This window comes from Mesoplodon mirus (assembly GCF_964341445.2).
Source record: "Mesoplodon mirus genome assembly, chromosome: 6".
NCBI classification, from domain to species: domain Eukaryota; kingdom Metazoa; phylum Chordata; class Mammalia; order Artiodactyla; family Ziphiidae; genus Mesoplodon; species Mesoplodon mirus.
Window position 1 is genome coordinate 145,828,457 of NC_138982.1, and position 26,040 is coordinate 145,854,496.

A 26,040-nucleotide genomic window follows, 5' to 3' on the forward strand; every position below is an offset into this window, starting at 1 on the left:
TTGGGGGCAGCATGATCAATGGGATGTAATTTTACACCCTGAGAAGTTCACATATAAATAAATCTGTACCACCTTTCACCAGACTGCTGTGCTAATTTTTACAAAGGACAACACGTGTCTAACCTTACAGGCCGCGAGCAATTCCTTCTTCAGGTTGCTATCAAAAGTCACTCATATTAGAAGGGGGAGGCTGGCCCTTCCGATGAGTCCCTAGAATTATCTGGCCGCCATCTGTCATTCTGGGGGCAGGAAAAACGGTGGATTTTCAGTTAGTGGTGAAGCTGTCAAGTGTCGTCACCCAAGTCCACCGGGCGACGGGGTCACGGTCGGCCTGCTGGAGCGGACGTGGCGTGGGGTGCTCCCACCTGGGCGGTGCAGGAGGCCCTGTCTTCACCAAGCAGTCCTAACTCTCAGCAAACTTAGGGTTCATGACTGTCGTGGTGGCGCTCTTGAAAAGGGGGTTATCCTGGTGAGAAAAGCAAGCGTGACTTGTCAGCGCAGGGAGGAAGGCGCTGGGCTCTGGGGACGAGCTGCGAGGGTGGGGTGAGGCAGGCTCGCACTCCCGTGGGCATGCCCTCGGTGCAGAGGGTGGGAGGTGCGCCTTTGCGGGGGCCCGGGGCCACTCACGTTATTCCACTGGGACTTGAGCTTCTCCTTCTCGAAGCGCTTGTACTCCCTGAGGTCACTCAGGTGGGTCAGGACCTTCCAGATGCCCAGCAGCAGGATGCCGACGAGCACGACTCCGGCCACGGTGCTCCCCACGATGGCGGCGATGTTGGGGCCCTTCACGCACTCTAAGGCAAGGAGGCACACACACGGGGGCGTCAGGCCCGCCCCATCCCTGCACGGTGTCGGGGCCCCACTGCTGGCTCTCAGCGACAGGTAGTGAGCAAACTGGCCCTGGCCCCGGCCCCAGCCCCCAGCCAGGGAGGGTGCAGAGCTGGGCACAAGGCCAGGCCCTGTGGTTCCAAATGAACTTGAGAGGCCCTTTGTTCATGGAGAAGGAAGGGGGGCCGTGGTGGCCAGTAAGTAACCAGGGCCGGACAGTGGCCTCCCACTTGGACAGCCAATGACCCAATCACTGGAACCTAACCTAACCCACGCTGGATCAGAGTTTAGGGATGGGCGCTCTCCTCATAAAAGCTTTCCCAGGAGAACCAATGGCAGCAGCCTTGGGAATGAGAGGGGTGGGGTCCCAGTGCCCGAGGGGCTGCACCCAGCCTCCTGCTGAGCTTGGGGGAGAGGGAGGCTCTAGGCTGCAGCACGCCTGCGCGGCCCCTGACCAAGGCAGTGTTCAGTGTGAGCCCGTTTGCCTGGCTCGTGGGCACTGGGGTTTGCGGGCACTCTCCCCGCACCATCCTGGCCTCTCCAGGGAGCCTCCATGTCCTCACAAAAGTGGAACAACTTAGCCAGCGCGCACAAAACCAGACCTGACCCCACACGTGCCTGTTAAAACGCCCGCCCGGGGAGAGCTGCCTGCACCAGCAGGCTGGGCTCTGCCGCCCCGGTAACAAAGGGCTTGGGCCCTAGCTGCCTTCCTGGGGGTCCTGTCGTGGGGAGGGGAGCTGGGAGCAGGTCTCAGTCCTGCAGTGACCCCGGGGTGGACTGCTGTCCACGTCTGCTGCGGTCACCCGAGAGGCCGGCCTTGCAGCCTGTGCCCCATCCCCGCAGCCTCTCTGAGCAGTCAAGGGGCGGGGGTACCGAGAGCTGGTATGTCCACACGGCTCCGCGTGCTGCTGATGTAACCCTCAAGCCCATCCCCTCGTGGGTGTGGTACTCTAAGTCCCCACGTTCCACACACACTTTGTCATTGTCCACTCAACCTACCTCCTCGACACTGACCTACCCTCCGTCCCCACTTGTTGCCCTCCCTCCCGATCCCGCCCAGAGCTCCATCCAAGGGCAGGCTCTGTCCACGCCGCCCCCAGGACCCCAACCCAGCCCTGCTCAGTGCCCGGACTGGGCAGTGGCCTTTCCCAGGTCTGCACCCGGCCTGTGAGAGCACAGCTCACTCCTCTGAAAGCCGGCTGGCAGCCCTCCGGTGTGTCTGGGAAGAGACATAAGCCCAACCCCTCCCACCCCACCCCCGCCCCCGGACTCACAGGGGCCCAGTAAGAGCCCAGCCCAGCACCTCTGGCCCTCTCATCCCCTGATCTCAGCTGCAAGTGTCCTCCTCAGAGAGACCTTATGATCTCTGAGACACGCCCCGCCGGTGTCTTTGCCCCTGGGAACAGGTTCATGTGTCCCCACCCGGTGTCCCGGGAACCTATGAAGACAGAGTCAGCCTCTGGGCCCTCGGCGAGCAGGGCGGCGGGCGGGCCGCAGCACCTGGGGAAGCCGGCTCCGGCTCCGCGGGCCCCTCCAGGGCCAGGGCCGGATGTGGGTCCGGCGGCCCCCATGGTCCCCCGGGCCGGCTCTCGGGACTTGCGTTCCAGGCCGCGCTCAGCGCCAGCGCTCCAGGCAGCGCCCCTGCGGGACAGCCAGCCGCCCCAGAGCAGAGCGCACGGCACGGCGCGCGGGCTGAGCGGCGCGAGGACCCGGTCCTGACTCCACCCGCCCGGGCTCACCGCGCGTGTCGTTCACGTGCACGTCGTATCTGTCTCGCCCCTCGCGCTGCAACAGGGTGTAGGTCATCCAGCAGCCCTCGGAGTCGCGCTCCTTGCACGTGCGGCCGGGCAGTGGCTTGGGCAGCAGCTTCGTCTCCCCGCACGCTGCGCTGCAGTTCTTGGCAAAGGGGCCCTGCTCGAACTTCAGACACTCGGCGCAGTTGCTGTGGGCAAGGCGCGGCATGACCGCGGGGTCCCGGGTGTCCGCGCGGCGCGGGGCTCGGGCCACCCGGAGCTTCGGGGCCGTGCAGGGCAGTCGGGGGAGGGCCGTCCCCAGCGTCCCGCGCCCCGGGTCCGGCCGGACGGCGGTTCTCCCGGGCGCGGAGGCGCGAGGCGGGCGGGGCGGCGGGACACTCACGCGTAGCGAGCGCAGGGCGCGGGGCAGCCCGGGCACTCGAGGCACAGGGGCGGCTGGTAGCCGGGGTCGCACTGGCACACGTTGCAGCGGCACCGGCCGCGGCCGCTGCACTCGACGCCATCCAGGTTGAGGCAGCCCTTCGTAGACTTGAGGCACTGGCACGCCGAACCCTCGTAGCCGTGCTGGCACCTGCAGGTGCCGCAGAAGCAGAGCCCTCGCTCTGGAAGACAGGGGCCCCCCCGCAGACTGAGCCCCGCCCGAACCCGCCCCCTCCCGTCCCAGGGGCGGCGGAGGCTCCGCCCGTTGGTCTGTCCCCCGCGCTCACTCTCGCCCCCGCAGACTTGGCCGTCGTAGCGCTCGCAGTTGATGTTGTCACACTCGCAGAACTGGCCGTAGATCTTCTTGTTGGGCACATCGCTCGTGTGGCACACGCACTGCCCGCAGATGCAGTCCCCCAGCCCCGAGCAGATGATGGAGCTGTTGTCCTTCCGGCAGCTTCCCTCCAGCTCCTGGCTGCTCCGGCCCTGCGTCTGGCACTCGCAGTTCTTCCCCATGTAGCCGGCGTCGCACCTGCAGAGGGATGTGAGGTCAGAGCCCTCCCAAACCGGCTCTGCCGCAGCGCGCCTGCGCGGGGGGCGGGGCCGCGGCCTCACCTGCAGACTCCGCACTCCATGGAGCCCCTGCCGCCGCAGAGGCTGTGGTCCCGGCTCGCGTCCCGGCACCGGCACTGGCACTGGGGGAGGACCCGCACAGTCACCATGTCCGTGAAGCCCAGCGCCCGGATGACGAATGACTGCTCCTGGATGCACTCTGTGGCTGTGACCTTCACCTGGAAGGTGATCTGTAGCGGGAAAGCAGGGCTCAGGTGAACATTGGACCCCGGCCACACAACCCTGCTCCCATCTCCTCCCTGGGCAGCGTGGACAAGGGCACGGCCTAGCAGGGTGAGGGTCAGCGTCCTGGGCTCCCAAGCATGGAGGGGACCGCCTCTGCTGGGCCCCCGGGGGAGTGCATGTCGGTGGGGGGAGGGAAGGACATGGACACTCCAGGTGGCTCCAGGACTTGGGAGGGGAGATGAGGGAAGAGAGGATGAGAGTTGGAAACTCAGAGTCAGAGATACTGGAACATGCCCCCCAGCCCTCCCACAGCTCCCCCACCCACCATCCTCTGGTGGCCTGGACTGGGCAGGGATGTCTTTAGAATACTTTTAAAGAATTTTAGAGTGACTTTGTAAATGATGTATATTTTCTCCATGTATTTTGTCCTGAAGCCTGGAGGCTAAGATGCCAAAATCGCACAGGAAGTCCTAAGTTCTGCAAGTGGGGTTGTATTCTGACCCTGAATGCCCAAGGGGAACCGAGCGGGCCGGGCGAAGTCCCTGCCACTCACACAGCACTGCTGCTCAGCCAGCACTGAGCTTCAGGGAGCACCGGCTTGTCCACGGCAAGCCTCACTGCAAATCAATGTAAGTGAATCTCCAACCCGTATGTTAAGACAGAGCAGAAACATCAGGGAAGTAATCAATCAGTCACAAGACTGAATAAATTCCTGTATGGATCACCCAGTATGAGGGGGATACATTTCACTAAAAGGTCACACACATTTAGTAAGTCACATAGTTGAAAGAATTCCGATGTCGTTTAGAAGTAAAAGCAAGTATTTTGCTGAATATTAATTCACAGCTGGAGAAAGGAAAAGTTTAATTGTTCTGGTCACGACAAATTTAAAATATCAGGGAAATAACTCAGTGCCTGTTTATGATCATTTGTGTGGCCTCTACTTTAATGTGTTTGTCAAAAAACAAAAACACAAAAATCAAGAAAATCAAATCAAAGCAGATGGCCCCGTGTAGAAGGAACGCCCTTCTTAGGCGGGTGGCGCTGTACCCGGCATCTGCCCCCAGGGGGCGCTGCCGTCCTCGCGGCGGTCGGTGTACACCAGGCCGCGAACAGTGTGTGTGGATTTTCAAGGGAAGGAACTGGACCCGCGGTGGACTGGACCCCACCTCTTGCTGGTCCCTGTGAAGCCGTGTGCCGGGGTGCACCCTCCCTCGCTGTCCCTGGGGGAGCCCCTTCCAGAGGCCGGGAGGGAGCCTCACCGGCACGTTGATCTGGACGCCGTCGCAGTCCCCTCTGGGCTGGTCCACCTTCAATACCCCGTTACTGCAGAAGGAGTCGTAGGTGACTTTCAGGGTGTCAGGGAGGGTGTTGTGATCCAGAAACACTCTGGAGGACAGTTTCTGTGGGCAAAGAGCATCATGATCAGGCTCATCCCGCTGTCCCCGACCCTTCCCGCCCCTTCCCAGCCGATGGCTGGCACGCCTCTCCTCCCCCTCCCTCCACCCGTGTGTCCACTGAGAGCTCCATGGGTGCCGGGTCCTGCACCCCATGCCGCTGGTTACGGGTGGGTTACCCATGCCACGCCCCCCGAGACAGGCCAGTGGAAGGGACAGACGTGGAGACAGGTCATAGCCCTGCAAGAACGGGAGCTTGACCGTCCACCCACCACTGAAACCCCAGTGCCTGGCACAGGGTGGGAGCTGGAAAAACTGTCTAAGTGAATGAGAGAGAGCGAGACAGACCGTCAGACAGGAAGAGAGACAGAGAAGCAGAGACAGAGAGAGACACAGAGAGACACAGAGAGGTGAATGAGCCACTCACTGAAGGTGGCATCATCGGTGCAAAGACAGAGCCCCCCACGGGCAGCATGTGGAGTTCGGCAGGGCCTGCTCGGGGTGGGGGGCGGCTAGGGCTCCAAGAGGGTACGAGCAGCAAACGGAGCTGCCTCAGTGGGGCTCTGACTCAATGCAGTGTCATCAGCGCTTACTGGGTGCTCCCAGCGAGCTATGCTCGCGAGGCCAGCAGACCCTTTGGCTGGAAGAGGGCCTGATGCTTGTGTCCCAGGGAAGGCACGGAGGGCCTGGGGAAGTGCCTGAGGATGGCCCCCAGAACGCAGGGGCTCTCCTCTCCAGACCATCCTCCCGTTGGCCTGCAGCGGGGCGGCGTCTTGGCTGACTACCCAGGGGGCACTTACGTTGTAGGCGTTCTTAATAAGCTGGACTACGTTGCTGGAATCGTCTGACAGCTCCCCGACTGCAGACTTGGGGATGATCTCCGTGAGCTTCTGTCAGGGAAGAAGACAGGTGGGCGTGGCCAGAACCCTGGTACCAGGACACCTCGGCATCCACCCAGTTTTGTAATAACACCCCAGAGGGTTTCCTTCCTGCTTGTGAGATGGCTCAGACAACCCTGCCCCCGATTTCTTACTGTACTTAGTTAAGACAGCACGTAGTCAAGTGTTGTGCAGGCAAACGTTTAACCACTGGCTCTCAGGAAGGAAAACACCGTGAATTGCGGCGTTTGCCGATTTCCTCGGTAGAAATACTCCACCCTGGTTGATTTCCCAGCATTGAAGGCAGAGCTGGGAAGATGTGCCTCGCCATGGTTAGATGCCACCCCAGGGACTTCCCCGGTGGTCCAGGGGTTAAGAATCTGCCTCCCAATGCAGGGGACACGGGTTCACTCCCTGGTCGGGGAACTAAGATCCCACACGCCACGGGGCAACTAAGCCCGCGCGCCACAACTAGAGAGCCCACGCTGCAACGAAAGATCCCACGTGCCTCAAGGTCTGACGCAGCCAAATAAAATAAATAAATAAATAAAGTCTATTAAAAAAAAAGATGCCACCGCATCACGCAGATGTGATGGGCACAAACAACCCAAGGGCACAGGTAATCGTGAAATGTGGCAAAAGATCAGGAAGCGATGTGTTCTGAGCATGTGCGTTGACATAACTGAACTTTCATAATGGCTGTGTTAAATAACATTGTGACAAATGGCTCTGGCAGGCGGGGCCAGCTGGTCCAGCGGCACCTCTGGGGTGGGCAGGCCGGAGCCCGGGGTCATGCAGACAAGCCTGGGGCAGCCTCCAGGGAACATCTGTGTCCCCTGCCACCCTTAGCTTAGCCCATCTTTCACGGGAAATTGCACCATCACTTTATCTTGCAGAACCAAGGGTGGGTCACGTCCCTGCCACAAAGCCCTGCTGTGACGCCCCAGAATGGAGTCCAGTCTCCTCCTCAAACCTCACGAGGACACACAGCCTGGCCACCCCACCTCTGCCCTCTGCCACCCTCTCCCCTCCTCCTCTGCCTCGGGACCCCGCCAGGGCTCGGAGAGCCCTCCTGGCCACCCGCTCTCCATTCGGTGCAGAAACACATACTGAGGAGGGTCCAGCGTAAGCTGCCCATACACACTCGGGCCTCCTCGACCCCCCCTCCCTAGGAGCCCCGGGAATGGGGTCAGGAAGCTAAGGCTCAGAAGGGCCTGTGACCTGCCCAGGGCCTTGTCCCTGCTGTTGGGGAGCAGGGTCTGGGGTCCAAGGCTCCCGTCTCCAGCTTCTACCCCATCACCGCACTGCCTTCTGGGACACGACTCCTGCACCTAATAGCAAATTACTGGGACCTGCCACCACCTGGCGAGGAGGAGACTGTTACATCCCGTAATACGGTCGGGGACACGGCAGCTGTGAGGCCCTGACTTGCCAGCGCTCGGGCAACTCGTGTGGGCGGCTGGTCTCTCAGCGGCCCCCGGCCACCAGCCTTGCTGTCCTTGTGGCTTGGCCAGCTCCCACTGCCAGCCCCCGGGGGGTCTTCCGGACACCTGCCCCTCCTCCCTCGGCATCCCCTGCAACGTGTCCCCAGTCTGGGGTCTGGGAACGCTCATGGCAGGCGCGGCTGGCCCCACTGGCAAACGCCCCACACAGGCACAGCACGCCACAGGCCTCAGCAGGAAGGGGACCAGGACTTAGGGAAGGAGAGGGGCCAGGAGGCGCTCCCAGCCCATCGCAGCCAGAGGCCACCACGCTGAGCCCGGCAGATGAAAGCACAGCAAGTAAAACAGCCCCACCGTGACTGGGAGAAGGGAGGACGGATGAAAAACGCTCTAAGACAAAAGAAAATTCCCCACGAGAATTCCACGGCACAGAAAACTTTAGTAAGAACAGCAATTCAGAAAAGTCAGGACAGACCCAGGTCTCCTGAGCCGGGAAGGAAGTGCTGTCTCGGCTGCTGGGGGGCCCGCGCGCCTGCTGGTTCTGAGGGTGTTTTCCTCGCGACACTGAGCCGTGCGCTGGGGGTTCCAGAGCCTCCTGTGTACACCTTACACTGCACGGACAGTGTTGACGTGCAAACGTATGTGGACACAAGACAAGGAACTCCCCCTGCCGTGAAGAATGGGGTCTGCAGGCCCAAAGGGTTTTGCTGAGGCAAAACCATGATCACTGAAGTACAAGGACTTCTCACTGTCATGTGGCCTAAAGAAGCCTCAGCTCCTCAGCAGCAGGGGTCACTCCCCGAAACTCGGGGCCGCCCGCGTGGCCACAGCCCACGCACCCAGCACGGAAGCAGAACTCAGGCTGTGGTCACCCTGGATTTTGTCACCATTCAGTTGCGACACCTTGTCCTGCCAGATTGCTCAAGCCCACCTACCTCGTACGTTTCCACCATTCTCTTGGTCACAGCAAAGATGGGCTGGATGTTGCTTTCTGCCAGTTTGTGCGCCAGCTGGCCCACTGATGGGTAGTCCTAGAGAGGGGACCCCCCGTCAGATGGCTCCCAAGGCTGGGGACAAGCCATCCAGGCTGCCTGTCCGCTCCTGTTGGCAGAAGTGACGGCCCAGGGCGCAGAGGCTCCGCCTGCCTCCTGCTGTGATGGGGCCGTTCCCAATGATGTTCGCAAACGCGTGAGATAATGGGATTAGGAGGGAAACTGACAATATTGAAATACGCTCAAGAAAATATTAAAAGCTGAGAAGTGCTTCCTGATCAATGCGCTAAAAAAGAAATCCAGTGGCGAATAACTGCTCCCAGACACTCAAAGTGGAGAAGAGTGAGCAGCATTTTGCGGTGTCCGCACTGTGGGGCACTGGGGAGACGCCTCTGACTTCTCCTGGGGGGGGCATCTCAGACGCTGCCCCCAGCACAGTGGCACCTATTTTCACAACCTCATGACATGCGCAATTTCAGGCAGAGGCTCAGTGGAGCCTCAGATGTCACATCTGTCCTGTCCCAGTCGGTGGGCCTGAGAGCTGCCACCAACACCCACCTCGAGTCTGGAGGCTGCAGGTGGAGGACCCCAAGGGTCACATCTCTAAAGTCCTCTGCAGTGCCTGGGGTTTATGATTCCAGGGTGCCGAGCATCATTGCACAGCAGCCCTGGACCAGAGAATTCTGACCTCTTGGTGCCATTAAAGTGCTGCTCCCAGAGCGAGGGCCCCTCCCCACCCCTCTGGATCCGGGGCTGGGAGTGAGCCTACCTCCCCACTCCGCCCCCCAAGACACCGCACTCACGAATTCATTGCTGCTTTTGTACACGTTGTCCTCCAAGTGGCAGCGGCCGTCGTTGGGAGTCAGGATGGCGCCCAGCTTCCCATCTCCCGCAAAGTGGAAGCCATCATCTGTGGCAAACACCAGCAGCCTGGTGACGTTGCGCCAGCCAATTTCCTCCTGACAAGGAGAGGGCATGGTGACCTGCCTCAGCTTCCGCAGCGGGGACCCACAGACTGGGGGAGCCAGGGCAGAGCTTGCTGTGTTGGCCTCAGGGCTGTGTGCCCCCCACTCCTGGGTTTTCTGGGGAGCAGGAGGACCAGAGACAGGACCCAGCGCCCAGGGGAGCTCGAGAAGTGTCTGTGGGACGACAACCTCCCAGATGCCCAGGTGAATGTGTGGGACACCGAAGGGACAGGAATGCACGTTTACATTTGCACACTCTGTGGCCCAGTCAGCTCAGACCTGGGACCACCTCCTAAGGGGATACTCCCAAAGAAGAAAAAATACTTGGAAATGTTTATCTCAGGGAAAAGCACTGCAAACACAGAGGGAGGAACCCACGGACACCGTGATGAGGGGGTTGCCAGAGCCAGGGCACAGGCACATCATGAACCGTGACATCACACAGAAATGAAAGTGTGTGTCTGCGATGCGGGATGCTGCACCCAGGGACCAGAGAGGCTGGAGGACTGGGGTCCGGTCTGTGAAGGTGGCAGGACTGCGTGGCTAAACACGGGTCGATGTGTTGCAACACATCACAATACAGCAGCGGGACAGGACCACGTGGCAAGGGGTCAGCAGCGGGCAGGGGATGGCCGGCACCGACACTTAAGCCACATAACTGTCGGGGAGCCTGGCCAGGACACCCTCTGTTCCTTGAGGGGCACTGGAAGTAGGGGTGATTCTACTGCAGGAACCGCCTGGGTTAGGTAGCTCAGGGGTCTTGCTTAATGGGATCATTTCCTTGTATTTAGGCTTCAAAAGATTTGCACAGGGTCGCAAGCCAATAGTGGAATCTGTGGGTGTCGTGACGGAGGCCCCCAGGTCTGGAGAAATCAGGGCAGGCAGGGGCCTCACCGGGCATGCAGCGACCTGCATCATGGCGTCCAGCCCGCCCTCGGGGGCGTCCAGGTTTCCCGAGATCAGCTGCTTCCCGACCTCTGTCTGGAACTGGTTCGAGTTGTTGGTGAGCCTCAGCACGTGCCTAAAGGCGAACGGGGCCTGGCACTCCTTCTCCTTGTTGGGGCACGGGTTCCGCAGCTTCTCGGGGTGCGTGTTGACGAAGGGGAGCACCGTCTTGTCCACGAAGGACCCGAAGCCTAGGGGTCGGGCGGGCTGTGAGCCCCGGCTTCCCCACCTCATGCCAGAGGGCGGTGGGGTGGGGGGGAGGAAGCAAGGTGGCACTTGGGGGGTTGCACCCAGGGACACTAGGTCTGGAGCCCTGGTGCCCTGCCCTCGGGACGTGGGGGCACAGAGGTGCCCAGGGTGGGGGCCTGGGGGGTGTGCAGGCAGCAGGCTGGCCGGGGCTCAGGGGAGGAGGGAGCGGGCAGCTCACCGATGCGGCCGGACTCAGTGATCTCGTTGAGGGCCCGGAGTAGGTCGCCCCCCAGCTTCTTGACGTTGATGAGGTCGTCCAGCATGGAGTAGGAGAGGTCCATCAGGTAGTACAGGTCGATGGGGTAGCCCTTGGCCCGCTGGAAGGTCACGTTGAACACAGCCGCCTGACCTGCGGGATGTGGGGATCGCGGGAGAGTGAAGGCACGCCACCGCATCTAGCGGGGCTCGGGGGCACTGGTGCCCCCTGCAGGCCTCAGGACCCTCATGACTTCCCCACTCTCTGAGGCCTGCAGGTAAGATGCAGGGCGCCTACTCAGATTCGAATTTCAGATAAAGAGCACATTCCCAAATAGAAGACTATTTGGGCACAGAGATACTGAAAAGTGTTCGTTGTTTATCTGGCATTGTTGAAATTCAGATCCACCTGGATCTCCCTCAATCTCCCCGGCAAGGCCTTCTCTACCACCAGCCAGCAAGCAGATCCGTCCCGTCCCAGCACGGGCTCCCTGGCCACCCTGGGGATACCCCCCCTCCTCAGTCACATCCCGCTGGCCTCCGCTCTTCCTCATCTTAATCACCACCTGTGCCTGTAATTACTTGTCTATCTGTCAATACGAATAGCCTGTGTCCCCAGCTCCCAGGACGGTGCCTAGCACACAGCTGGTGCTGGACACAGACGTGAGGAACCGAGCTCCAAATCGAGTCCCCTCTGCCTGGCCCACCTTCCAGCACCAGCTCCCACGTGTGGCCGCCCCAGCCCTGCCCAGGCCCGCCCGCCACGTCCCCCCACTGCTCCACCGCGCCGCCTTCCTGAAGGGTGTTTCTCGGAGCGCTAACAGGGAGCTATGTCCTGAACCTGGGTCCGTGGTCAAGTCAGGTGGGCAACACTGATTTAAATGGTTACTGGGGTTCCTTGGCTGCAGGACTTGTCAGAGCCTTTACTTTGCCAAGAGTACCTGGCCTTCTGAGAGTGGGACAAATGAGTGCTTTCCAGATGGTTTGTTCTCCCTTTTAAAAAGGACACAGAACTCAGGGTTAAAAGAGACACTAGGGTGCTTCCCTGGTGGCGCAGTGGTTGAGAGTCCGCCTGCCGATGCAGGGGACACGGGTTCGTGCCCTGGTCCGGGAAGATCCCACATGCCACGGAGCGGCTGGGTCCATGAGCCATGGCCGCTGAGCCTGCGCGTCCGGAGCCTGTGCTCCGCAACGGGAGAGGCCACAACACTGAGAGGCCAGCGTACCGCAAAAAAAAAAAAAAGAGAGAGACTAGACACGAGCCGCAGACGGGGTTCTTGGGGGCATCCTCCCCTGGGCAGAGAGAGGAGCTCAGACTGGTTCCCAGCAGTCCCAGGGCCTCGCCCAGCCCACCTGGCTGTCTGACCTGGACACATGGATATGCGGCCATCAGGGGCTGGCTCACCCCCAGCCGAGGCCAAACCTACCTGGTCTCAGGTAGAGCGTCACTTTCTGTGGGGACAGCTGCTTCTGGCCCCCCACCTGGTCCTCCTGGGTCGTGGCGTGGCTCCTGGGGTCCGTGATGTCATCCGTCACACAGCCCTTTGACAGCAGGTGCTCCCACGTGTCACAGCGAGCGGAGTCAGGCTCCCCTTGCCCCGTGAAGTTCTGGGGGAGCCAGGGGTCAGGGATCAGGGGCAGAGAAAAGATGGGAGCCCACACTGTGGGTGCTGTGCAAAGCTGACCCCCTCATCTGCACCGGATTCGGGTCAGGAGTCCCCGTGGCAGCGGGACGAGGCAGGGGCTGGGTGGCCTCCAGAGGGCCTCTTCCCGAGGCTCCGCAGCCCAGGAGAGCCCGCGAGCAGGCAGAGGCGACTCAGGATCCTACGGCTCCAGCCCCAGGTGGAGCCACGGGGACTCTCTGCGGCCCACGGAGCATCTGGCCCCGGGTTTTCAGGCCCTTGGGCAACGTCAGCAGCACCCGACGAAGGAGGGAGTGGTTCCCTCCCAAGGGGACGCGAGCGCCCCCTCTTGGCCCACGTGTTAGCCCCCAGGCACCACGCGGACTCGGAATACAGGCCAGGGCTCTGGGCCAGGCAGCTCAGAAGGAAACAGGCCGAAGGGGAGCGTGGGGGTCCTGGGTCTTCCCTCGTGACCACTGAGCCCCCACGAAGGCCCCCTGGATGTGGACACGGCAGGGAGAGAGAAGCGGCCGCATTCGGAGGGTCCTGCCCTCGGCTTCCTCGACAAAAGGAGGCTCGGAAGAGCAACCGCAGGCAGGAGACCAGGCAGGTGCAGGGGGCGTGCCCAGTGCCTGGGCGGGGCCAGCAGGGGGCGGTGCTTCCTGAGCTGCCTCTGAACTGTCCTCGCTTTTGGAACCCTATTAATGCTTTAAGTACTCGAGAAAGAAAATTAACAGGAATGGAGAGGGAAGAAACCCCTAAAATGGAATCCACTCGGAAACAATTGAACCTGACTGCATTTCAAATGCATATGATAAACTCAGGAAGGGGAAGGGAGAAATTCAACCTGAGGAGGGACTTTTTAAGCCGGGACTATGACCGCACCCCAACAAGAGGAGACAACACAGACCACACCCGATCTGCCCCCTGCAGTGGTGTGGGTAGCAACTCTGTAACCACTTTCTGTGAATCGTAGGATTAAGAAAATGGGGAAATGTATTGCGGATGTTGGGAACCTGGCTTCTCATGAAGGGGAACCAGGAACCCTCAGAGAAATGTCTGAGTCCCCAGTGGGGGCGAGGCAAGTGCAGACGGGCCTGGAACTCTGCCCATCCCAGAGAGTAAGAGAGCTCAGGAAGTGATGCTGGGGCGTGCTAACAGGACACAGGGCCGGCCTGGGGGCTCCTAAAGGCCAAACGGGGAACAATTCGAGCTTCAAAATGACAAAATGAAAGTGATAGCTTATAAGCTACTGAATAAAATAAACATCTACAGGTTCACACCGATGAGAGAGACAGAGAGAGGGAGATTGGGGGAAGGAAACATTCCTCCTTACATTAGAAGCCATTAGAAGGAGTAATGAACAGGAATGTCACCATTTTGCAACCATTCCAGTGAGAACTGATTCAGGCACCCAACACCAACAGATGCTCAAGTTAGTGGGTGTAAGCCTGATGGGAAGCAGAGTATTTCCTGGCCTCGGAGTATCTCCCCACAAATTACTTACTATTGCAAAAGGGAAATAGTGACGTCATGGTGGAGAGCCTGGCAGACGCCACCTCAGCTGAGTGGTCCAGGCTGCACCCCCAATATCAGGACGAAGTGACAACAGGAGCCTTGCATGGGGTTCCTGCCAAAGCACACACCCTGGGCTGAATCAGAGGGAAGGCCAGACAAACCCACATGAGGGGCATTCTGCAAAACTGCTGTCGTGAACTCCTCAGAAATGTCAAGGATGTGAAAGACAAAGAAAGCTGATGAATGTTCCAGATTCCAGGAGATAAAGAGACATTTGAATGCAATGTGTGGTCCTGGATTATAATATTGACCAGTGGGGCGGGTGCGGAGTAGGGGGGGAAGGGGGGGATGATATCAAAGACATTATGGGAACAATTGGCAAAATATGCACAAGGTGCGTAAATTTGATCAGAGTAAAGTACCGTGTTAAATTTCCAATCTTTGATAAATGCATTGTGGTTTTGTAACTGAGTACCTTGTTCTCGGCAAAGTCCCTGGAAATATTAAGGGACAAAGGGGTTTGTGTCTGCAACCTACCCTCAAACAACTGAGAAAGAAAATAATATGTGTGCATGTGTGTGTTTCCAAACAGACCTGTGGTGTCAGAACCTCAGGGACCCCCATGAGGAGGGCGTGGTCAGGATCTGGGGGTCCCTAGGGAAGGGGTCCTCCCCAGGAGGAGGTGGAGCTACCCCCCGTCCTGGCCGTCTTGGGCCTTTGCCTTTCTTCCCAGAGGGTCTCACAAGTAAAATATGAAGTAACTAAGGACAGCAGAGTTAGGTTTCCAGCAGGGAACTGCCCCAGTCCTCCGTGTTCTGGGAGTGGACAGCGGGGCACACGGGCGGGTGGTAGCAGCTGCCCTCCTGCTGCAAAGCATCTCTGCCTTGTCTCTGGCCAGGGCTCCTGCCTCTGGGGCTCGGGCTGCACCTGTCCAGACCCAGCGGCTTCACTCTCCGATCTGCCTCTGCCAGGCTGCCTGGGGACATGCTGTGTCTGCCTGTCTGTCTCTCCGACAGCACTGTGTCCCTGGGCTGCTCCTGCCCCACTAGAAAGCAGAGTGGTGAAGCTCCTGGAGGCCAGCAGTTTCAGAGGCAGAGAAAGGGGTCCAGCCCAGGAGGAGGGAAGGGGGGAAGGGCAGGCCAGGCGTGAGGACCCTCAGGGTGGCTGACAGCATTCAGTGAGGCTCTTACCAGCTTCTGGCACCAGGCGCAGCCAGGCCCTGACTCGATGCAGTCCCGGCAGGTGCTGACCTTGTAGTTCGTGCACTCCTGGGAGAGGACTGGGGGAGAGGAGGCAGGCTGGTGGGCGTAGCCTGTGGCGGGCACTGGCCGACCCCCCCAGAGAGAGCAGGCCCTCCAGGGACAGCGGTAGTGGACCGGGGGTGTGAACGGGGTGGTGGAGAACAAGGGGCAGCGGGAGGACCAGAAGGGAGGGGGGAGACCAGGGCCCCAGGGGAAGCGGCCTCCAGGAGGCTGGGCCCCACAGTGGGTGGGGGAATGGAGGAGGGCGGCAGAGCAGGGCCCTTCCTAAGCCTCCACCAGGGGACTTCGGGGCAGGAGGGTGCCAGGGCGGGTCCCATTCCTCCCATGAGGAGCTACCCCCGCGGGACTCACCGGACCGGAGGGCAAGCAGGCCCCCCAGGAGCAGCAGCTGGGGGCGCTGGCGCAGCATGTCCTGTGGAGGGGAGGGGGCGGTGACAGGGCCTGGGACCCCAGCCCCTGGGCCTAGAGACGCAGCGCTGGGTGGGCCGTCCCTGCTGCCAAGGGGTGCTCAGCGCTGGGGCGTAGCCAGCACGGGTCAGTCTCCCCGACCCCCCCCCCACCAACGGGGCCGTGCGGACCAGCGGGAGAGGAGGGCTGCATGGGGCCGCGTGCGCTCCGTGCAGCCGAGCCCCCAGCCCCCGAGGACCAGCAGGGGGTGGGCCTCCTGACAGTGACCCACGCACACATGCTCACACGCACACGTACACACTCACCACGCATGTGCGCACACACGCGTGCCCAAGGTGCCGTGCGCTCCGGGTCAGGGCCCCGCGTGGCCTTCGTGGCCCCGAATCCTCAGTGAATTGAGCTGAGCTTGGAGCAGAGACTCGGCTGGCCCAGGTCTCCTGGGAGGAGGCTGAACCAGGACTTGGAAGAGAAGCCAACTCTGAGCACCTACCGGCGCCAGGACTGTGCCAGCTGCCCGCTGGGCGAGGATGTGTAATCGGGCAGGACATCTGGGTCCTGCCTGGGACAGACCCCTCCCCCCATGTCCTCTGCCTGCCTCTTGTCCGTAGAAAAGCTTAGTCTCCCAGGCCTCCCGAGTCACAAAAGCCTGGCTGGAGAATTAACAATTGAAAGGATGTGAACACGTCGTGACAAAAGTAGCAGTTGGAAAAAAAAAAAAAAAAAAGTAGCAGTTGGGCCAGGAGAACTGGTAAGAATTTAAACAGTAAATCAGCCGTACGGCAGTCACAGAATCTTTAGTTCCTCCTTGAAGTACCTAGCTAAGGGTATCTGATGCACATATCCTAAGCTGTTTTACAGATGCTAAACCCCCTACCAAATGGAAGACGTTAATTGCACGATGACCATGAACATGCAGCCCCCACACCTACTGGAGCCTAAGGATTGATAATGTGAGCCTCTGTGACCCGGCCTGGTTACCCGGCCATCAGCCAATCAAAGAACTGTGCACGAGCTGATCGTACACCCTGCGACCCCCCTCCCTCACCTGGCCTTTACCGAAACCCTTTGGGGAACTCGGGGTTTTCTGGGCCTGAGCCACCCGTCTCCCTGCTCGGCCCTGCAGTAAACCTTTCTCTGCTCCAGACTCCGCTGTTTCGGTTTGTTTGGCCTCACTGTGCATCAGGCACTCGAACTTGGGCTGTCTGACAACAGAAGGGCCCGCAGAGCCATCACCTGCTGTGCCCAAGGCCACGAGCTCTAGGCGACCATTATTTAGCTCTTCTTCGTCCACACCTGCTGGGCCTGGGGTAAGGCGTGGACAGGATGTTGGGCCATCACCGGCTGGTCCTGATGCTCCCAGAGGCAAGAGCATGGGGGCGGGCTGGAGGCCTGGCGCTGGGGCTCCAGGTCTTGGAGGTGGAAGCAGCACCTTCAAACCCGCTGCGCAGGGGCCAGGAGGGCAGCTCCACCCTCCCCCGGAAGTGCCCCGAGGGACCCAGGCTGGGCCCAAAGCAGCAAACCTCCTCCAGGCCAGCTTCCGGGACGGGTGGCAGCGCTTCGTCGGCCCGCGAGCCCCCACGTGTGAGAACCTGGAGGGCTGCTGCCTTTTAATCTGACGCCAAGAGAGCGGGGAGGGTGCTGAGCCGCCAGCAAACCAGAGGCAGCAGGCAGGAAGGGGGGTGTTTTATCCGAAACCAGGGTCAGCAGGCTCACCCTGAACACCCGCAAACGCCAGCTCCTCTCCCCAGCACACTGCTCGGCAGTGCTGGGCCAGCACGGTGGGCTCAGGGTCCCAAATCTGTGCCGGCAGATGCTCCAACCCAAGGCCCGCTTGTGTTGAAGACCATGTGGCCCCTGCCGTGGTGGCCTCTGCCATGGCCTGTGGGCTCTGGGTGCACCTGAAGGTGGGTGCTGCCCTCGCCTCTGCCCTCGCATAACCCCTGCATGTGTACCAGGGGCTCTGGGGTGGAGGAGGATCCCAGGGGGTCCCACGGAGGGACCCAGTGCTTAGAGGTCCCGCCCAGCCCCACTCTCCGGTCGTTTTGGGGGTGACCCCGCACCCCGGTCCCCACCAAGCTCGTAACCAGGAGCTAGAAGTGTCAAAACAGAACAGACCCCTTCCCTTTTCTTTCCTGTTCAGGTCAAAAGCAGAACTCACGCCCTGCTCTGGCTTCCGGGGTCACAGAGCGGGAGCTGGGAAGGTGCTTTCGGTTTACAACACGCGCACCCACTTCTGAAAGCCCCGTGTTGCCCCAGAGCCCCCAGGGTCCCTAACGTTCCGCAGCCGGACGCCCCGCGAGGCCCGCGCGTGCTCACTGACCCCCCGGCTGACCTGGGCGCCGCCGGGTCCAGTCGGCCTCAGGATAGCACCCCACTTCGGAGTCAGAGGCTGATCCCAGTAGAGGTCGCGGAGCCCCCGCCCCAGGCGCCCCAGCTGTGCACGTAGCCGGCGGGGGGGCAGTCCCGCCAGGGGTGGGGAAGGCCCTCCAAAAGCAGCTCGACGCCCGTCCCTGTGGCCACGGACCCCAAGCAGTCACAGCAACCAGCAGGCAAACCCCGGTCCGGTCCCCACCTGCGGAAGCCGAGGCCCCGGCAGCAGCAGGATGCGGACCCGGGGCCGCTCACAGCTGGAGCACCCTCCCAGGCGGTGGGGGGAGCACCTCGGTTATGGCAAGAAGACCCACAGGCCACGGGAGGGGTGGGGCCGCTCTCTCTTCCCCCTTAAGCACTGGGACTCCTGCTGCGACCGGCTCCGTCCCAGCCCCAGTGCCCACGGCCCCTCGGGGGCAGGGCGCCCGCACACGCAGTGGCTCTGGGAGCTCGGAGCAAAGAGCCTGCAGCCAGCCCTCCTCTCGGCCCCGGGCAGGGGTGCCAGCGGACATGCCCGGCAGCCAGGACTGGCCATCAGAGGCCCCGATGCCGCAACCAGCATGGCGGGGCCTCACAGACCAAGGCCTCCTCTGGGTGTCATCCTGGGGCCCGGCCCCCTGGACGGCACAGGGCAGTGCCCGTGCCCGGGTCCCTGGCTGCCCCAGCGGCATACTCTGCCTCGGCTCCCTCTGCGTGCCTGGAAGGGCTTGCGGGCCCGGTCCCGCTCTGGGGGAGGGCAGGCTCGGACCGCCCTCGTGAATGTGAGGCCCTGACTCAGACTCGGCTGGGACAGCTGGTCCGAGAGCAGGGAGGAGGGCGTGGGCTCCAGCTGGGCCAGACCGGCGGCACCCTCCCTGCCACTCCGACGGCCCCGAGGCTGCACTCTCCCCAGATCTAAGGGCAGCCCCGCCCCAGGACTCAAGGTGCAAAACCCCAAGTCGAGGTGGCTTGAGAAACCCAAGGCCCCACGGGCCTGTGAGGACTTTGCGTCAGAGCTACCCCTGAGCTTGACCCTGCCCGGCAGAGGGTTGCTGGCGCGACCGAGCGCAACTGCAGGAAGTGGCGCATCCCCATCCCCGCGGGCCCCGGGCACCCTGAAGATCACCCTTCACGATGAATAAAACTCTGAGTGTCGGGGTCCGTCAGGGAACACCAGAAGAAAACTAGGATCTATTCCTTCCAAATCCCACGCACTCCACAAAAGCCCATAGTCTCTATTTCGTAAAAGACAGAAGAGAAAGAGGAAACATCAAAAAAGAAAAGTTTAAGAGGCAGAGGAGGGTCCGAGGCGGGGTACGCTGCTGTCAGGTCAGGCTTGCTGTCAGAAACACGAAAGCTTTGCCAAAGTGCAGACCCTCAGACAAGGCCCTGCGGGGCCCCAGGACTCACCCACCGTCAGGACTTCGCGTCAGAGCCTGCCCTTGACTGTTCAAGGTCAGACCATAAACCACCTGGTGCTGGTTTCCAAGAGGCACGGCCAGTGTGTGACAAGGAACAGAGATGCTGGCAGGAAAAGGTTACAAGAGGGGAAGGCAGGGGTGCGGTATTCATCCCAGGAGCTGAGGGTGCAAGGCTGTTTCATGTAGAAAAAGGCCAGTGCTGACAATGGATCTAAAATAAGCATCAACCTTTTTAAACCAAAAGACAAAGTTAGGATGTGGTCGTTTCTGCTTTATGTAAAGACGAAAAAGAATTGGACAGAAGCGGATTCCAGTGGGGGCTGGAACCCCTCCCCGCCCCGCCCCAGGTCACGGAGTTTCCAGACAGATCAGAAGACAAGGGCAGAGGGGATTGAGGAGGAGGCCACCCACGTATTCTCTGAACCCACACATTCTCGGCCCCAGGAGAATCCACTGCACGTGTTCATTGCTGCTCCGTTCACCACCCGTGAAGGCTGATGGTGGAAATTTTAAGGGCCACAGTTTCTGACCAAATGGAATAAAATGAGATGCCCCCCAACATACACATATTAATTAGAACCTTTAAAACACTCTGCTCAATATCCCTTAAGTCCAAGAGGAAATCAAATTTATATGTACAGACACTTCAGAAAAGAGACAACACAACTTTCTCTGTTCAACGGGTCCCCGATGGAGAGAGAAGCCCGAGGCCCTAAATGTTTTTCTGCCTGACGGAAGGGAATGATAAACGTGCAGGACGGAAAGTTCAGACGTGAGAGAAAGAGCCACAAAGCTCAGGAAATAAGGGAAGGGAGGTGGGAAATACACAGACAACAGAAAAAGTCGATGAATCCGAAAACAAACAAAAAAGCTAAAATTGATAAATACATCAAAAATCGTTTCTTTGGAAAAAGCAATAAAATGGGTCATCTGGAAGAGAGCATGTATGGCAGTCGCCAGGGAGCTTAGGAAAGGAAGAGGCAAGGCAGCAGTGAGCTGTGCACTGGCCTGTAAAATGCATCCAGAAGCTTTGGGGACAGAGTCGGTGTGACCCTGGCCCTCGGGCCGGTGGCCGGGGGGAGGGAAGTGAGCAGCGGCACTCCGGCCTCAAAGGCACCAGGCAGAGCACGTTCCCGGGAAGGCACGCGCCCTGCAGTGCCCCCTCACACCATGGGACCCGTGAACCCAGGTTTAGGAAATAAAATGATAAAAGGAATAGAAGAATGTGTATCTCAGAGTAAGGACATTGAACGTAAAAACTAAAGGAGAAAATACCAAGAAGATAGACTCAGACTTCCCTGGTGGTCTAGTGGTTAAGACTCTGCGCTCCCAATAGAGGGGGCCTGGGTTCGATCCCTGGTCAGGGAACTAGATCCTGCATGCATGCCGCAACTAAGACCCAGTGCAGCCAAATAAATAAACACCAAAAAAAAGAAGATAGACTCTAAGATGAAAAGTCTAATTCGAAAAGATACATGCACCCCAGCGTTCATAGCAGCAGTATTCACAACAGCCAAGACATGGAAGCAGCCTAAGTGTCCATCAACAGAGGAATGCATAAGGAAGATGTGGTACATATATACAATGGAACACTACTCAGCCATAAAAAAAGAATGAAATAATGCCATTTGCAGCAACATGGATGGACCTAGAAATTATACGAACTGAAGTAAGTCAGACAAAGAAAGACAAATAGCATATGATATCACTTACATGTGGAATCTAAAAATTGATACAAATGAACTAATTTACAAAACAGAAACAGACTCACAGACATAGAAAACAAATTTATGGTTTAAAAGGGGAAAAGGGGGAGGGATAAATTAGGAGTTTGGGATTAACATATACACACTATTCTGTATAAAATAGATAAACAACAAGGACCTACTGTATAGCACAGGGAACTATATTCGATATCTGTAATAACCTATAATGGAAAAGAAACTGAAAAAGAATATATATATACGAAACGGAATCATTTTGCTGCACACCTGAAACATGGTAAATCAACTACACTTGAATAAATTAAATAAATAAAAAGAAGACAGGCTCTAAAAACAAATTTTGTACATAAAAAATTGAATAGATGAAAATATTTAGTATCTGTCTCATGCAGAAGGTGAATGGTAATCTTTGTGTCCAAGGAGATTTTAGAAATAATAACAAAAAGGCAAATACCCCGTAGAAAAGGATCTTGTGAACAGATAATTCACAAAAGAAAAAAGGCAGCTTGTTACCAAACATTTGGAAAGGTTGCTCTGGCTGATAATTGGGTATTGTAATCAAAATATCTAGATTCCTGGTCTAGCTGTCAAACTGGACACTGTTTTTAACATCCATGAGGCCCACCCAGTGGAACCTACATGGCATGAAAATCTGTGAATGGCTGCTCGCAGCTCAATTTCTACAGTCAAAAGTCGCTGAGTGGGAAAACAATAAATGTAAATAACCAAAATAGGCCATGTTTCTTCTGTGTGGTGGCATTATAAGTATTTTCAATTGTCTTCATTATTCTGGTTTGTATTTTCCAAACCTTCTACAATAAACATATATAATGATTTTTTTAAAATTCATACATTTAAGAAAATCTGAATATCGTGGTGGTTGAGGAATTGCTTGGAAATGTCTCTAGATTCCTAAAGTGGTCCGTTTCTCTGTTCCCACTGCTGACACTTCTGAGGACAGTGACTCCCTGCTGGGACATCTGCTCATAGCTCGCTTGCTCACTCATTCATTCACTGAACAAGTGCTGCCTGTCTGGCCCCTGGGCACTGCTCTCCCGGATTCTAGGATTCTGACCTCTGCCAAGACCTTAGGGCATCTCCACACCCCACACCTCCCCCGGATTCGCATCACACCCGAAAGCCCCACTGCTGCAGACACCAACGCATGGCCACACCTATACTATTTAAAAATGAACTGGTGGGTTTTCATCACTAGGTGTTCAGCAAGGGCCTCCAGACCACCGTTGGATGCTTCCAACTTGCAACAAATTATAAAGCATTTGTTTTGTCTTTTGTAACCATATACAAATAAAAATATGTTTACAAAAAAAATAAATTGGTGGCAGCACGGCTCCCGAGGGGCTGCCTTTCTGTGTGCCCCCAGCCCCTGGAGCACTGTGAAAGAACGCCTGGCCCCGGGGCCCACGGAGGTCCGTCAGGCAGGAGCCCTGTCTCGCGGAGGTCTCGTCCGTCAAGGAGGCTGACCTCAGCCCCTGATCTTAGCTCCTCAGCCAGCAGGGAACCCTTCCAACTACTTCTGGCTGCAGCCCAGGGTGTGACACACCCAGATGACCTTCCCTCCAGAAGCTTCCAGAGCAGCGGAATCAGGCCACATGGGTGTGGAGGCCTCTGCATCTCAGACTGGCCAGATCTGAGCATCCGAGGGGCCTGACGCCACATCTGCCAATGGGAAAGGGGCTGTGACTTGCTCTGTGACGACTCCTGGGCAGGGGGCAGTGGCTGTGCAAGGCTGGGCCACAGCGCTGGGGACCACGGCAGACATGGTCAGTCCTCAAGGGAGCCTCAGCTAGTGGGCGGCGGTCCCTGCCTGGACAGCCACTCAGGACCCCAGATACCAGAGGGATCCCTGCCCATGGCAGCCACCCTGCTGGCCTGGCTACATTCTGCACTCACAGCCTCAATTCGCCCGCAGCTGCCCTGGGGGTGGACCAAACCTGCTCCCTGTTCCTAGGGAGGGCTCTGAGACGGTCAGCCCCTCAGCCACACAGCCAGGACAGATGCCAGGACAGGGGCCCACGTCAGCCTGACCCCAGGGCTGACACGCTCAAGTCTACGCCCAGCTGCCAAGTGAGTGTGGACAAGTGACTTCCCCTTCTGGACCTCAGTTTCCTCCTTTGTCACAGAGAGCGAAGGGTGCTGTGATGGTGAATTTCACATGCCAACTCCGCTGGGCCGTGGTACCCAGAGGTTTGCTCAAACCCTGGTCGGGATGTTTGCTGAAAAGGTGTTTCTTAGATGAGCTCAACGTTACAGAAGTGGACTCTGAGTAAAGCACATGGCCCTCCATGATGCGGGCGGGCCTCATCCAACCAGTCGAAGGCCTTAAAGAAAAGACTGATGTCCCCCAAGAAGGGGAGACCTCTGCCTCCAGGTGGCCTTTGGGCTCGAGCTGCAATGTCACCTCTCCTCTGGGTCTCTAGCCTGCCCTGCAGATTTGGGGTTTGCAAGCCTCCACAATCGTACAAGCCCCGAAATAAATCTCTGCCTCTGTACACACACACACACACTCACACACGCACACGTGCACACATCCTATTGGTTCTGTCTCTCTGGGGAGCCCGCACTACTACAGACCCCAACACGAGCACCCCAGGTTCAGGGGAAGCTGCTGGAGGGGTTTTTCAGCACCGCTTCGAGGTGAGCGGGCAGAGCCGTGCTTTCCTGCTCCGTGGGTTTCGGAGGCAGTGAGGGTACTGGGCTCCTGCTTCTCTCCACCCCCACCAGAGCCCTGCGGAGGTGGCACCCCAACCCTGGGCCTGCTGCTCGACTGCTGGGAGGGTGAGCCGCCCGGACACCCCTGGCTTTTGGTGGGGGGGACCTTGGACCAGGCAGGACAGGCCTCTCCCATCCCCTGGACAGTGGTGCTCCCTCTGCTGAGCTTCTTCAGGGCCCGTAGCTGTCTGGGGTGTCTTCCCTCGTGAAAACTCCAGTAAGTGACCGTGACACGCCCAGGGTCTTTGCTCCAGCACAGTGCAAGCTGACAGCCGCAGGCAGACAAATCCATGCGATTTCAGCTGAGAAACCCGAGGCCAGTGGAGCCGTGTCTGGCTGCTGGGCCGAGCCCCTCAAGAAACGTCTCGATTCACTCCCGTCGGGACAAAGCCCTGGGGCAGCCATGAGTCCCCTCTCCTGGTGCTTGTTCGGGTCCTCGGGCCCCAGCCCCCCCACTCCTAAGGGGACAGGCCTCCAGGGGCCTGGTTGTGGGAGGTTTAGGTCACACACCCAATGCCTCACCCCCTAAAGCTTAACTGTCACCCAGCGTGTTCACATCGTTAGGCCAGAGCTCGTGAACCTTCGGGAGTCCGAGAGAAGCAGCAGACCCACCCCCGAGACAATGTACCGTGCACACACACACACATACACACACACATACACACATACACACACACACACAAACATATACACAGACACACACAGAACACACACACACACAGACACACACACACACACACACACACACAGACACAGACATACACACATACACAGACACACACAGATACGCACACATACATACACACAGAGACACACACATACACACACAGACACAGACATACACACATACACAAACATACACACACAGACACACGTACACACACACAGACACACACACACACTGCTGGAGGACAGAACCACCCCAGCAACCACAGAGCTGTGAAGACAGAACGGGACCTGCTCAAGCAGGAAGTGGAAGGCGCAGCTGGGGAGGCCCAGGGACCCTCCTGCACAGCCTGGCCATGCCGGCCCCATACCCACCAGACGGGGGTTTTGCCTGTCCCCCAGCCTCCTCCTGGCTCTGCCCGGTCTCGCAGCCCCCGCGTTGGGGGCTCAGCAAGTGCCTGGGGCTTGTTGAGGGACCCTCACCAGGGGAGCCGAGGCTGGGGTCCGAGTGCATCCTCCCACCAGGCCGGTCACATCGCCTTGGTTACATCCCTCCCATCACCCCGCACTAGCTCTGCCCACGGTGGGCTCAGCACTTCCCCTTGCCGGATCTCAGCTCAGGGGGCCTAGAGTGGACGATCCCGGGGTGTGTGACACGGACCAGGGCCACCAGGGCCTCTGCAGGCTGGGCCCCTTGGAGCTGCTTGTCTTGGGAAAGGCAGCAGCCACGGCCAGGGGAAGAGCCTCAGGGCTGAGCTGTTCCCCTTCAGAGAAACCAGTCCGGACACAGAGGGGCCTCTGTCCACTGACCTGCTCGATGCCCTGGAGGTCTCAGCAGGGGTGGTCCTGGCTGGGCTGGCAGGGGCTTCGGCTCCGCTCTTCACCAGGCTGGTGCTGCAGCGGGTGTGGGAAGACACCGGCCTGTGCAAGACTGGTGAAGGCACGATGCTTCCTGTTCTAAGTCAGGAACTGGAGGAAGTAGTTACATGTGGCTGATTGCACCACATGTGTCCCTTCCAACCTCAGCCCCTCTGCCTACAGGGCCCCTGACAGAGGGCTGTCAGAGGAGCAACACACAATGGGAACACACCATCCATCACACATGCTCACAGCTGGAAGTGGAACAGCGTGCGGGGAGGATGGGGTGGGAGCAGGGCCTCTGGCGGCACCAGGCGATGCCCCCACGGGCCGAGGGGGTGGCCGTGCCCCGCAGGGGACAGAAAACCCTGGAGGGCAGTGCCCAGGAATTTTCACCCCAGGAAGGGACCCGGCCTGCAGACTGTGCACACGGGAGGGGAGCATGCACCCACCAAAGAAGAAGCAGACAGGCACCGGGGATTCAAACTTGGGTCACGGAAATAAAAAGGCATCACACGGACCAAAGGGCAGAACAAGAAGCTGGACAGCAAATCAGCTGGAGAGCAGGATGAGGGCGTCGGCTTGGGAGGACAATGGGACGGGGAAGAGGCCAGTC

General features: G+C 59.0%; 1 protein-coding gene across 3 annotated transcripts; it reads right to left on the reverse strand.

Moving 5' to 3' along the window:
* Positions 1-25,486, reverse strand: ITGB2 (integrin subunit beta 2). Of its 3 annotated transcripts, none has more exons than XM_082626026.1 (16): positions 25,377-25,486; positions 15,617-15,677; positions 15,194-15,282; positions 12,291-12,471; positions 10,847-11,017; positions 10,369-10,610; positions 9,313-9,468; positions 8,453-8,548; positions 5,998-6,087; positions 5,063-5,203; positions 3,618-3,805; positions 3,290-3,534; positions 2,965-3,184; positions 2,568-2,770; positions 628-794; positions 1-466 (listed from the first exon to the last, which is right to left on the reverse strand). In XM_082626026.1, exons 2-16 carry the CDS (start codon positions 15,672-15,674, stop codon positions 404-406), a joined length of 2,310 nt encoding a protein of 769 aa, XP_082482152.1. In that variant the 5' UTR covers positions 15,675-15,677; positions 25,377-25,486; the 3' UTR covers positions 1-403. The 3 variants fall into 3 exon arrangements, with proteins under 3 accessions (XP_082482152.1, XP_082482151.1, XP_082482150.1); XM_082626025.1 differs by lacking the exon at positions 25,377-25,486 and adding an exon at positions 15,979-19,608 and having other exon boundaries at positions 10,384-10,610; XM_082626024.1 differs by lacking the exon at positions 25,377-25,486 and adding an exon at positions 15,979-19,608.
* Positions 25,487-26,040: the final 554 nt, after the last annotated feature.

Excerpts from the sequence above, each read along its gene's own strand:
- ITGB2 (XM_082626024.1), bottom strand. The coding sequence starts at position 16,221 with ATGTCCTGCCCGATTACACATCCTCGCCCAGCGGGCAGCTGGCACAGT. Across the intron at positions 15,678-15,978 it reads CGTGTGTGCGCACATGCGTG|GACATGCTGCGCCAGCGCCC; the intron begins GTGAGTGTGTAC and ends TCCCCTCCACAG. Across the intron at positions 6,088-8,452 it reads GAATGGTGGAAACGTACGAG|AAGCTCACGGAGATCATCCC; the intron begins GTAGGTGGGCTT and ends CTTCCCTGACAG.